General features: G+C 34.1%; 1 protein-coding gene across 1 annotated transcript in view; it reads right to left on the bottom strand.

Moving 5' to 3' along the window:
* Positions 1-14,000, bottom strand: part of AKAP6 (A-kinase anchoring protein 6) — a 211,873-nt gene that overhangs the window by 122,911 nt on the left and 74,962 nt on the right. Inside the window, exons 5-6 of the mRNA XM_063398890.1 lie at positions 13,676-13,772; positions 12,242-12,405 (exon numbers count right to left, since the gene is read on the bottom strand). Coding sequence (XP_063254960.1) covers positions 12,242-12,405; positions 13,676-13,772 — 261 coding nt within the window. The remainder of the gene's footprint in view (positions 1-12,241; positions 12,406-13,675; positions 13,773-14,000) is intronic.

Genomic DNA, 14,000 nt, shown 5'->3' with positions numbered 1-14,000 from the left:
ATGAAGCAAGAAGGATTTTTTTATTTGTATAAAATATATTGTTCTTCCAGGCTGTAGTGAAATAGTTTCTATTTAATTGCAGAGAAATCCTAAGAAGGTTACAGCAGTGAAACATTAAAATTCTAAGGGCAACTAATAACATTAAAACTTTATAGCCCCAGATAGAATAATTTAGACAAAAACAACATGAACATATGTTTTGTGTAATAATAACAAACATTTATAGCTGTCAAGAGAGAAAAACACAGGTTTATGCACACCTTAATGGCGTGCATGGGTGAGCATGAGTATATTTAAAACATAATATATTACAAAATTGACAGCAGGCATGACTCTTCTGGGTACTATGTTAAATCAATGAATAAATTACCAAAAGTGTGTTGTGGCTGTTTGGATGTGTAATTGAGCTTAACGTATGTAGTGTTATTTCAAAAGAAACTGTTCAAGGAGTTTCTAGACCAATCCACTATGCATCTTTACTAAGCTGTTTACAAATAACAATAAATGAAACTGTCTCACAGTAGGAAGGAAGTTTAGTTATATGCATTACGTAAATGGGAGAAAAGTTAATTTTAATATGTTTTTCGGGAATTAAAACCAAACTTATTATAATATTGCTAGGATTCACTGAATTGGAAATCAACATTTTTCGTGTTTAATTTTAGATTTATTTTAATTAGCTGATACTTTACAAACAAAGCCTTTGTGGCAATATATGTCAGGAGTAAGTCTACTGAGGTAAATATGGATGCTTCGTAAAGTACCTATACTGAAGAGTAAGAATCAATGCCCAAATAAATGAACTAGCAAAAAAATGAATTTAAATTTATTCTGTTTATTTCCTTAATACATTTCCTGTCCAATGTCTAAAAACATTTTATTACATTAGAAAAGTATGAACTTTTAAACCTTATTGTTCTTGACTAATTATATCAAAAGTCCACAGATTTACAAATTAACTAATTAATTATCATATTTAGAAAAAACTGAGCACATGCATCTGTTCCTGTTTCAGGGCTGTTCATCTTACTACACACAGAACTTTTAAAAGATAATATTACCTTATTTTTCACATCTATCTTTATATTTTGCAGTTTGAGTAGTACTTGGTTGTTATGCAATGCTCTAACTGCTTGCACTTCAAATCTAGGATAGGAAGGGCAGCCTGTACAAAGTAATACAAATACTCAATAACCTTGAAGTCTCCAGGAAAATTTGCCAAATCAACAGCAAGGACAGAAAAGACAAGCTGACCTGACCCCTGTCACCTTCATCTTGCCCCCTTCCTCCAAACTGAAATGATGATCCTTGAATGTAAGCAATCATAAATGCACCATTCTGGACTTCTGTTGTGCATCACAGCTTTAAATCAAAGTATTTCAGAACACTTGGTGCTGAGCTTTTAATCAGATCTAAACATTTTCCTTTGCAATTTTCTCTCTCTTTTCTCAACATTTTTCTTCATTTTGTAAAGGATGATGTAGACTGTCAGCATCAACCATACTTGTGATTTTCGTAGGGCTCATAAACTCAAGGATTAAGGCATTCTGTGCTAAATGCCTGTCTCCCTTCTATAACATGACTGCAAAGAGGAAAAATAGGATGAAGAAATGAAGTGTACATGCCCAGATGAGCTATTCTTTCTCTTTGGCGTGATGATGGTTCATAAAGCATGCTATGGAGCGATTATAAAAGAATATGGCATACCACCTGTCTTCTGGTCAGAAAACCCATTTTGTATTTAAAGCCATCTTAGGTTAACTGTAATTAACATTTACAGCTGCCCATGGGATATGGCAAAGTACACTACTACCACACATATTTTTGTTGCAGTTACTTCCAGGTGTTTAAAGAACAAGTTTAAATTGCTAAATGTGATGCAGTCCCCATTGTATCTCCCACATTAGTTACACTATTTTGGGTAAGTATAATTATCAATAAATGAGCATCTTAAAGCATCTGAGATACTTTAAGAGAGGCTTAATTAAAATGCGGGCAAAATACTACAAAAAAAATATTACCCAAAAGTTACTAGACCTGACATACAAATGTACATATGCTTTTAATATAAGCATCTTGCAGGCTTTTAGTGTTAACCTATATTTCATCAAATGCTCTACTGAAAAATTTATTTTTTTTACAATGTAGAGACACATAAAGAAGTCAGATCAGAAGCATATTCTATTACCTTCTAATAGATTGGCTTAAAAAACTAGCAAAATCTGTAACATCACTTTGCATTTAAAGTTTAAGTGTAGACAAGTATACTATGCCACAAGACATTTAAGAATAAGTCAGTTTGGTAATGCAGGATGTTCAAGCAGATTTTTCCTTCAAACATTGTTTTAGTTGATTTCTCTTATGTGACCACTCTAGTGAAGAATAGATGCTTAAAGTACACAGCTGAGACTAGAACTGAAAGATACTACAAGTTAAATCATTGCCGGAAGACATTCTGAAACACTAAAATAAGAAGTGAATAGGAAAAAACCAAAGGCAAATGCCACAAAATCATGCTGAGTATAGAAATAATTAAAATTATTTTAAAAGAATAAAAGCATGAAGAAGATAAAATTTACCTTTATCTCATGGTATCTTTGTTCACATCAATGTTTCTTTTGTTCTCTATTACACATTTAATCACTCTTGGACATCAACCATAACAGCAAAAATTCAAATACCTAACTGATAATTAAGCACAGTAATATTTATAAGAAGTTAGTTTATTCTCTAGATAGGAGCATTAATTTAATGCATAAATACAATGAAAGTAAAATTTCTTTTTAAAGATTAGAGGAGTGCCATGCCAGTCACTCCTTAATAGAGAAAAGCAGTAATTTTTGGTTTCAGACCAGTAATATAAGTTTAATAAAATGATAAAGTTAGAATGCTGTTAACAGAAGCAACAATCTTTAGAGATGACAATTGACAACAGCATCCCTATTGAGCTGTCCTATTTAAAGTACAAGGTTTCTACAACACTGTATCAAAAGGAAAAAATCAGATTTTTCAAACACGATGTATTTTCAAAAGCAAATCATGGTGGAACAGTCTGGCACAAAAAGAAAAGAAAAAAGCATCTCAGTACAGAAGGCAATCTTAGTTTCCTCCACTAAATTCTGCATTACCAGATGTAATTAGGATGAGAGGCATGAGTTGATATTGCATTGCTATTACCAGAGCTAGAAAAAAAACAGACTAGTGGAGATAGAAGATGATAACCTTGGAAGTCCAACACCTAGATCTTATAGCACATCATCTGATCAAGCCCAAATCTTTATTATTGTGATGACTGGTAAACAACACATGGGTAGAAGACATATTCAAGCTGTACCATTTGATCTGACCGGCACCACGATTGCCAGCAGTCAGATACGAAGCCTGTGGAGCGCCTGACTTTCCGTCCCCCTGCACTGCCATCGAGGGCTGACGTGGCAGTGAACTCTGCGAGAGTCTCCCCACACACTCCTGTACTATATTTCACTTGTGACCCTGCTGAAATCCTGAACTGTTTGGAAGAGCAACAGATGGCATGGAGGGAGAGGGAGCTGGAATAAGATATGAGAAAGAAAACTGAACAGAAAAGATTTGAATTTCAACTTATTTGCTTTGTTAGTGATCACTGTCCTTAAATTTAACCACAAGTTTGTTTTACCAAGGCATTTATAGTCAGCTAGGATTCCTTCTTTTCACTTGCTTATTTATTTATTTATTTTAGTGTGTTCCATCAACTTCTGAACTCAAACTCAAAAATTAATTTTAAAAATTCTATCTGCTATGGTCTTAAACCTTGCATGAGCTCATGGGATTCTGAACCCTTATAGAGAAATAGAGAAGGAATAGCTCTGACAAGCTACTCTAGAAATTTCTGCTTTAGACTGGGAGATGTTTTCAGTAACATAAATCTGTGTATTTGTGTGCACGTTACTAGAAGTTGTTATTGAATGTGGATTTTTCTAGAAATCTGAGAAGCACACAAAACAATAGGCAGATATATATGAAACCTTTCACCGGGATTCGCTTCTGAAAATACATTCTATTAAAAAGAACAAAAATGCAATAATATGATTGTGTACAGAGAGCAGAACGGACAGATACTGGCAAAACAGGAAATCAAGGCCCTTGAGCAGTTAATACTTCATTTATGTCATTTAAGGTAAATGTGTTCATATGAATACATACTCAATGTCCTTGCGTTTTTATATTTTCAAATACAGGCCAAACTCAAATGGAATTTTTGCTTAAATAAAACTTGTCAGAGTCGGTCCACTTACACAAGAGAAGTAACAACAGCCTAACATACTTTCAGAATTTCAGGTAATGTTCAAATTCAAACAGCATTATGATAAAACTAGCCTCTTGGGCATATGCCAGTTTAAATATCTGTTCTCATCAAGTTCTCAGTCTGCACTTGTTCTCAGAGGAGAGATTTAGATTTAAAATATCCTTCAAACTGAACTTGATCTATATTTTAATAGAAAGTAGCCCTTCTCATTCCTGAAGTAAAAAGTCAAATTTCTTTGCTAGCTATGTAAGCATAACTGCTTCTACTAACAGAGATGGATGTTAAAAAGACAATAGTTGCCAAAACTAATCAACATAAAATATTTAGAATCACCAAGGCATAATAATTGTAAAAGCATATTATAAGTACCACAGATACTTCAAAGTCCTTTTTCACATCTTCAACTCAAATATGACTTTGGATATTTTTGCTATAAATTTTATAATATGCTGGTGTTAAAAAGTACCTCTGTTTCATAACAGGATTGTGCTTAATAGTCAATAAAATTTAGCTGCAAAAAAATATAATTTTTAAAGCTCTCTCAATTTTAAGCTTGGTAGTGGGCTAAATAAACCATGGATAAGGTTACTGGTTTTTTTTCAATGAAAAAAAAATTAGCATCTTCACCACTTTTCCTGGAAGATCTCAGCTGTGTAAGTCCTTATAAACAGTCATATGAAATGCAACATTCTCCCTTTGGAAAATGAACACTTGTTCTGATCCCTGCTTCTCTCAGTTTGTGTTGAGGAGTAAGCCCTTTAAAAGAGCTGCCCAAGGTTCAGTTTGCTTATGCCTGTGTTCAGTAAAAAGGACGTGGTCTAATGACAAAAAAAAATCATATTTTATCTTAGAAACATAAAACCTCCCAAAAATTACTAGCTCAGTTATAGTATTTTAACAAAGCAAGAACTCGTTCAGCTACATAATTGCTTTACTCAACGATGGATATAAAATACAAGACAAAAGAATCTTGGCAGTTTTATGAATATTATTCTGTATGAAACATCAACTTAAGATTATATACATTAAGAAGCTTAAAGGCAGAATTCTGTACATGAGAGATTACTACTTTAGCTTTGCTTGGGTTTTTCAAAGCTTCTGCTTAATTGAAGGAAATTTTGCTTCAAAATATGATGAGCCACACACTCTTATCAAGGCACTGGCTTTGCCAGTAAAAACCCCAGAAAGGTACTAACTAAACAGGACTAAAACTCTGTGTCCTAGGGTGACTTTATGATGCTTGTATCCCCAATCGTCTGTTCTGTGTGTTCTGTACATGCTGTTCTGCACCTTTAAGACTGATTCTGAGAGTGAAACAGAGAAAGAAGAAGGGCCAAGTTTGTTTTGCAGAAAACTGCCTGACTCCTACACATTCCTTCTCCGGCATGTGTTCAGAGAAGGCTCAGATAGACTGCGAGCCAGAAATCTTCTTTTGCTTTTTAGTTAGTTTTAGCTAGCTAAGGTAGAGAAGGTCCCTGGACTGGTTTTTTATCTTTTTCTTGAGATTATTTAACCCTGCTCCTGAAAACCCCAGAGGAGCACTGAGGGCTCACACCTGCGGCCCACCAGGGCCTGGACCTCCGGAGGGACTGGAACTGATAAGAGTGAGCTGAGCTGCCCATGGCAAGGACTTTCTGAATTTACCATCTCACTTCAGAACAACAAAAAGTTTTATTGTTTCGTATTATTTATTCTTTGTGCTTGTGAGCAGTTTGTTTGTTAAATAAATAGTTTTTTCCACTTTTCTCCGAAGAAGTTCTTTTTCCCAGACCAGTGGAGGGGGAGCTGTTTGAGTTCTCTTCCCCAGAGATGCCCTATTCAGAGGTTTCCTCCCAAATTTGCCCTAAACCAGGACACTCTGTTTTCTTTCGATCTATACTAAAATTATCAGACAAAATATTTCAGCTAATTACCAGAGTCTGATATAGTTCTACAGTCAACAAAGCTTTTCTGCTCAGTTGCCAGTCACATCTTTTATATCCTTCAACAGATCCCTTTCTTATTGTTTCTTCTACAAAGACTCACTGTAAGTCAGTGCCATTCAGTAATCCATATTCAGACTCTCCTTTTAGCTATGTTAGTTTCTGCTTCTAAACTTATTTTAAGCCATCTTTCTCTTTCCTTTTATTCCTCCACTCTAAAATGTTGTGGAGAGTTACGGTGTCATCTCTCAAATCCTTCCTGAAGATACTTTTGGTTACAACGATAGCTAGGTCTGTGCACAGCCTAGATAATAATCTGTAACATTAAAATTACATAACTTATAAAGTAAGGCATTAAAAACTAAAAACAGAGAAACCTGAAGTGTTTAAGTGTGCAAAAAGACACAAACTTTCCTTCCTCTTGCTTCTTTTTAATGTTCTTTTCGTTGCTACATCAACATAGCTTGTTTTGATTAGCTTGGAAATTCTTAATGAATGTTTTCAATCCTATATTTGAATAACAATTAATATCAAAATAATTCAGTCATGTTTCACATGCCCCAGTAAAAGCGCTAAAAGACAGGCTTATTCCTCTCAAAACCAAAATTATGTCTATTGATTTACAGAAAGACTTTTTAAATACCACTACCCTTTTTATCTCATTGGCCAACTCACCCATGGTTCAAATCCCCACCATAGAAGCTGACATATCAAGACTACTATAATGTCATATACTGAAATACCTAGAACTAAGCAAAATAATAATTGCAATTAATTTTTTTCTGGTATGGCAGAATTAAAAGCATCATTTTTACTTAAGACCGTGATAACAGTATCTTTAGTCTAAATTCCCAAAGTTTCCAAAAATTCAGAATTGGAATGTCACATGAGTGCTTTTAAACTGTTCAGCTGTTAGACACAATAATAGCATGTATGTACAGATAGCACTTTAAATATTCAACAATATAAGACTATGCCTCAATGGCAACATAGCTATTCTAATTAAAGGAAAGCACTTCCTTATTACGATCTTTGAAGTAGTGAATGGTGAACTCTGTACTTGCTGTAATACTTTTCAGCACAGAAATACATTGCAGGATATTATAAAGTATTGTTTTCACCAGTGAAAGGTAACAACTATTTAAGTGTACCCAAGACTATCCAGTTGTTCTGAACAGAAGAGACTAACACATTCAGCTGAAACTGCAAAGAATTAAGGTGGCAGATGGTAATTATTGCAACTGGAAGTAAGCCTGGGTAAAGGTGGTTAGAACTTCAGTTTAATGTCTCATCTATGAGGTTTTGCACTCATGAGATAAAACTCCCTCATATTTAGATGGGAATGTGGCTCATTATGGACACATTATAGGAGAAAATTACTTCTAAAGCACAAATACCAACTTCTCTTGTACATTTCTTTTCCAAAAAAAAGGACTTGATTAAGCCATGAGACAAGGATAGATCAGAATGGCAAGTGTATCACCAGATGAAAAGCCTTTTCCATATGTCTGTACACCAGAGATGAAAGTCTTATTTCCATTTAATTATTTTTTGAAATTGTTACTGAATAAGTAATGGCTATTTATTTGACATTTTATTCCACAGTATTATAAATATGAGACAGGATTTTATCCACAAGTCCTATCCTGAGTTTTTGCATGTGGAAAAATAGAGGAAGAGAGACTAAGTTAAACAAACTCAGTTTGAGATGTAAAGTTTTAAATTCTGCTGTAATTTAAGTAACTCCAGCAAGCTAAGTAAAATGATCCTTCTAGCACATGTTATTCCTACCACTAAAAGCAAGTGAAGGAGAACAGAATGAAGGCCAGTCACATAGGCCATTTGCCAACTTCAAAGCACTACCCACTACAATAGTACATGCTACACTCTAGTTGAATATATTGGACACCAGAAACATGGTATTCAAAGTGGTTATGTAAGTAAAAATACTAGATTCTGAAATCATGGTCTCTGATATCTGTTGATAATATTTAAATTTGTCTCAGTAATAAAATTTCCCTGTTTTAAAGCAATGGAAGACATCAGAAAAAAATACAGGTATGTTGCTTTTTATATTACAGCCCATGCACCACACTCATAAAATAAAGAGTTGATAAAAGACACAGAGGAAAAGAAAATTATCTACTCACAAGTATGATATTTCTCTGCACTAATCACAAAGATGCCAAATAACTTCATTTGTACATTCCTTTTACATCAAAATGTTAATCTAAATGTGGTAGCCTGACCGGATGGCTGGGACAAGTTACAAGTCCGAAGTAAAAAAGAAAAGACTGTTACCATTCTCTAAACTTTGCTCTGCCTTGTTGCCCATTTCACAAATTCATTCTGAGCTGTGGTGTTTAGTCCATCCACTGAGACCAGTGTCAACATAAAACTGCCTGTAAAGCAGCATTCCCAGAATCCCAAATAGTGATCAATACTAAAAAGCTTCACCAAGTTTTGAGTCTTTGAATGAAAATCACTTTTCTGTGTACTGAAGACTATTTGTTTAGAATGACTGTAAAAGCTCTAAAATTATATGCAACTGAGTGGGAAATGATCCTGGAAGTGTGTGATGTTTAATTACATATCAAGAAGAAATTACACTGGTTTTATTTCTCCCTTTATACAAAGGTTTCTTTAACCACTTCTAATTCTCTTCCTGAGCCACCTACTACTTTTGCAACTTTCAGTTTACTTTGTTAAATGTGGTTTTTTACCTCTTCCTCCAGTACTCTTCAAATCCTGACTGCTTCTATCATTAACCCACTGACAAGCCCATTTTACAACTAACACATCCTTCCCAGACTGTTTTTTACCTAGAATAACTAAGTCAGATTTCAATGTTCTATGTATTAAGACCAGTGTCTTAACCAGTTACAGGCTTAGCTTTCTGAAGCTGGAATGGGAAACAAAAAATATTTTTCAGTAAGAAAGCAATTATTCTGGAAATAAACATCCAGAAGTACAAACTGTGTATATATATTTACAGAGTATACCATTATTCTTTTGACCTACCAGCCTTTAAGTTCCGATGTTACATTCTGAACTGTTAACAAAACATGAAACCTAATTCAAACATTTACTTTGAGAACAAAAATATCCAGATCTCACAAACTATAGTAATGAATAAACTGTACAAATGCATGCTGGGAGCAGAACTTGCAGCTGATACTAAGAATGTTATTCTATACAATGTTCAGTGAAGGAGAATGTGTACAATGGGCAAATGCTATTAAGATTTGTATGCTTTTAAAGGACATCAGTTACAAGACTCATTTGCAGGTTCTTCAGAAAGCAATGAACTTTTCCATCAAACTATGAATTAAAACGATCAGGGTAATATTTGATTATTTACACTCACAGCTACTAGATAAGAAAGTAAATCATGTTCGTTTTCAATACGTCTTTACTGTTTATTTAAGGCAATACTGTTCCAGTAGTCCTTTTGTGATGGAGGTGACCTGATTTAAGAGATCACTTACAAAACAAGTGGTCTCAGACACCTTCAGAAGGTGAAAAATGAAAAATACACACATGTATGAAACCATTCCTCTTATTTTCCATATATTTTAGAATATTACCTAAAATTTTCATCAAAAGAAAACACATACTTTAGCTAAGTGTCTCGAGATTCAGGACAGTCAAGTGTATGTCTCATGTACTACTCATAAAGTTAGATCAGTACTTGCTGGAATGTGTCATTTTTAAAGGCACTTCTCAATGGAGTAAAAAGGCAAAACTTTATACCCTTCAATTTAAATTGAATACAGTCATCAATTCTTCATTTATAAAAATGATGGAATAATAGTTTTAGCAAATACTTAGAGAACTCGCTGTCCTCCTAAGATTTAAAGGAAGATGCAATATATTAGAAGAGTTTAGGTATCAGAAATGTTTAAAATCAATCCTGAATCTTCTGTGGCAATCACTATAAGCCACTATGAAACTTACATACAACAAAATGAAAATTTTCCTAAGAAAAATCAGAATTCTTGACTACAAATGCTGATAATATATTTCTAGAGTTCAGAACATCCCTTTCCCCCTCCCACTCTTCACTGTTCTCATTAAAGATGCTACAGTGCTATGAAAACATGTTTTTAAAAGTCCTAAGGGAAAAGTTTCCTAGGGTCTTTGAAATTTGTCCTTTTCTTATTTCTTTACAGATTTCTAACACCAACATTGTTCCTGTAGTTTCTCAAAAAAGGCAAAAATAAAAACACCCTCTAGGTATAATCTATCAATTTTCTATTACACTTCTCAGGTTCTTTTTTGGGTTTTGAAACAAATACAAACTGAAATATGCAGCTATATTATTAGCTGTATTTTATTTTTAGTTAATCTTTTACTGTGAAGACGTAGATGGTATCTAACCACTCTACTGCACATACATACAAGAATCACTGAAATAACCTGCAAATATTTTTAGTTTGATTTTTTTTGTCTATCTTTTTTTTTAAATTTACCTGTAGGCACAAATGAAAACAAACAAATGCTTCAGTTTCCTATCTCTATGATAAAAAACACAGGGCGAGGAGCTATCACCTATCTATATGAGAAAGTTACTGCAATATAAACTATGCCTCCATTTCTCCATTATCAATATTTCAATATAATCATTCCAAGCTAGAGATTCCAAAATTTTCATCACAAAATCCAGCTGGATTTTAGAACACTTGTTACATTATAATTTTGAGTAAGCAGTTAAATGTTTGGCCATGGATGAGTCAAAATATTCAGAGAGATGGAATCATACTACTGGCAGGCTATAACTTTAACTTTGAGTTAGTCTGCTTATTTTAACAGATTCCATTATGAAATTAAGTATTGCTCCACCACCTGCTCCCTAAAGGAGGAGCTATATGGCCCAGGAACGCTTTCCATCATGCAAGTGAGGAGGTATATCAGTTCATACTCTGTCTCCTACATATATGTGTTTTCCTGTAGTTTTGTTCCATTTTTCTCCTTGACTCTTCCTCCATCTCCAAGACCCTTCTTGCTATGTAGAATTATAGTAAGCAGTCATTACAACTTTTCGTGTAATCATAGCCAAGAGTCACTCTACAAACTACCCCCTTGGAAGCACTGAATATCAATACTAAGAATTGTCTAGCATCAGAACCAGGAAATCCACACAGCACAACCATCTCTGTTGTTTCCAGAAACAGGAATCATGAATATTTCTAAATGTTTCAGCCATATGTGTGCCAAGATATTGAGTTATTTGAATTGTTCTCCTGCATATTCTTCACTTAAGAAAGAACTCTGCTTATGATTGATGAGGATGAAAAGTCATGGACCCTAAACCCGAAGTTTCTATTGTATGTAGTATCCCTACACTGCTTGCACCAATTTGAATAAGCATGGACTATTTAAAATGCTCTTACAAATACTAAGTTTGGCAACTGGTAACTACTATAGCCCTCTTCAATAATTAATACCCACAAATTATGACAGGTGTCATTAACTTACTCTTAAAGTGCTTGTTGTATTCAACACAAGCACTGTTCTGGACGACTTAAACTTGGAGCGAAAAGATTTGTGGAAAGGCATATGACCTTCTTCCTACTAGAATGGCCATCCCCTAATTAAGCAATGCATCTGATAGTCATTAACAGGAATGAGATAATGAATCACTTTCTCTCTTCTTTGTTAATTTGCTGTAACCAAGCGGCTAATGGATGTCAGAGCTGAGTGATTGCACTGATTATAGTGATTTATAGTTGCAACAAAACAATTTAAAAGCATTCTGATTATTCATGTTAAAGATGCTTTATGTTTTGTTTACTAAATGTTTTATGTTCCCCCTCATGCCCCTCTACACATAATAAGACAGGTCTTGCTGGAAAACTTGAAAGTTCCAAGATTTTTTTATTGTTTCAGAGTAAGGCATTTCATTTTGTTTATAAAAAAAAAAAGTTTACCCAGTAGAAATGAAAAGCCTTAGGGTGGAAAGAAAACTTCAGTGGTGCCTAGTTCAAAAGAAGACGGAAATAAGAGGAAATAAGGCAAACTTCAAGCCACTTACCTTAGGGCTCCCAGTCCCTTCCTCATTCTCTGCAGACACATCAGTAGCCAGTATCTCCGCTTTGATGATATCCAGAGCCCTAAGAATCCAGCTGTGTTGCCGTTTGATTTGCCTCTGTAGTTCCTTCCATTGACTTCCAATCATCTGCAGCATGTCCTTCAGTCCTTCTCCAAAATGAAGGGGGAAAAATAAAAGCTGTAAACTCAACAGCATCTTTAAATATTATCCTTTATTCAACCAATTAGCAGCAAGAGCAATTATTTATTTAAAATAATAAAGGCAGAAAGAGTTTTAATGTGTTTTCTCATCAATAAATCCAAGCTTTACTATTGTTCATCCTGCAAAACAATGTTATAGAGACAAACATTTCTTTTAGCCATCATGTTAAAATTTGATTTCATTTCAGCTGACAATTTCAAGAGAAAAATTCCATGTAAACTCTCATTTCTCTGCAGTAAGGAACACTGGTAATCTCTCCCTCTAACATCCAGTCTTTGTCTTGAAACATTTCATAATCCTCCAAAAACATTTTCCTTACCTCCAACTCCTTTAAATATTTCCTGTAATTTACACATTACTGTTTCCTATATCTATGATGAAGTGCTACCCTCCTTAGTTATGGCTTTCCTGTTTGGAACTATACATAGAAGTCAGTATTTTCCTACAGCTTTCACATTACACAGATATGTCTGATGCTGCAAAACAATAGAGGCACACATATAGAACATGTGGAGGAAACAGTAAAGCAAAGAATAACTTCTGCCTGGATGAAAAGCATGTTAAATAGGCCAAAATTAAGATGGCGTTCCATAGCAGTATATGCTGATTAAAACCCTATTAGCAAACAAGTCACGCAAACATCTAAAAATATAGGAGGTGGTAGGGAGAAAGGGAAATCAGTATATCTCTCTCCCTCCTCTCAATTTAAGGCCTCTGAAGAAAAAGACAAACCTAACCAAAGGAAAACGGTATTTTTAATTTTAATCTAGTCCTCATAAATATATTTAAATCAATGTAAGAATTAGTTTGAGTGGTAAAATAAAGCTTTACCAATGCAATTACTCATGCAGAGTATGTAAATACATATATATATATTTGAAATCCTAGTTCATTATCTTAATGTTATTTCCATAGTACCTACATCAAAGAATATGTCAGTGTGAAGTTTTCAGTGATGTGATTTCAATTGAAACTCGGTTGAACAGCAAGACCAAAATAAAATGAACAGACTATTTGCAGGCAGTATTTCATTTTATAAGTATCACTGCATTGTATGCAGTATATGAAACATTTATAAATCTTGAAGGTCAATCTGATAATGTAAATATTAATAATACATAAGGAAGTGAATATATGCAGTAATTTACAGCAATGCTTCTTCATTCTTTAATAGTCTGGAGACATAAAGACTTGCAATATTTCAGAAGGATTTACCTGATTTGTGAGATACAATAAGCTCAAGAAGTTGGCGTCCTTCCTCTACCACTGCTTCTTTTAAAGCACAGTGGCTATCTACATTCAACTTAAAACTCTGCAAAATAAAAGAAAAAAAAAGAGAGAGATGGAAAAAAACCCTCAGCATCAGACATGGGAGAGGCAGTTATCATAAAACACACATACAAAATTACTTGCTGGTTTTTATCAAGAACCACATCCCAATTCACCCAATAGCCAAACTAATTTGTGATACTAAAAGCTATTGATATTTTGGATCTGGGCTCAAAATGTTTCCATTAGATCAGCAAAGTGCATCTGTGTT

This window comes from Prinia subflava, chromosome 5 (genome assembly GCF_021018805.1).
Source record: "Prinia subflava isolate CZ2003 ecotype Zambia chromosome 5, Cam_Psub_1.2, whole genome shotgun sequence".
NCBI classification, from domain to species: domain Eukaryota; kingdom Metazoa; phylum Chordata; class Aves; order Passeriformes; family Cisticolidae; genus Prinia; species Prinia subflava.
Note: the sequence above shows the minus strand (reverse complement) of the source record. Positions and strands in the feature narration are given on the sequence as shown.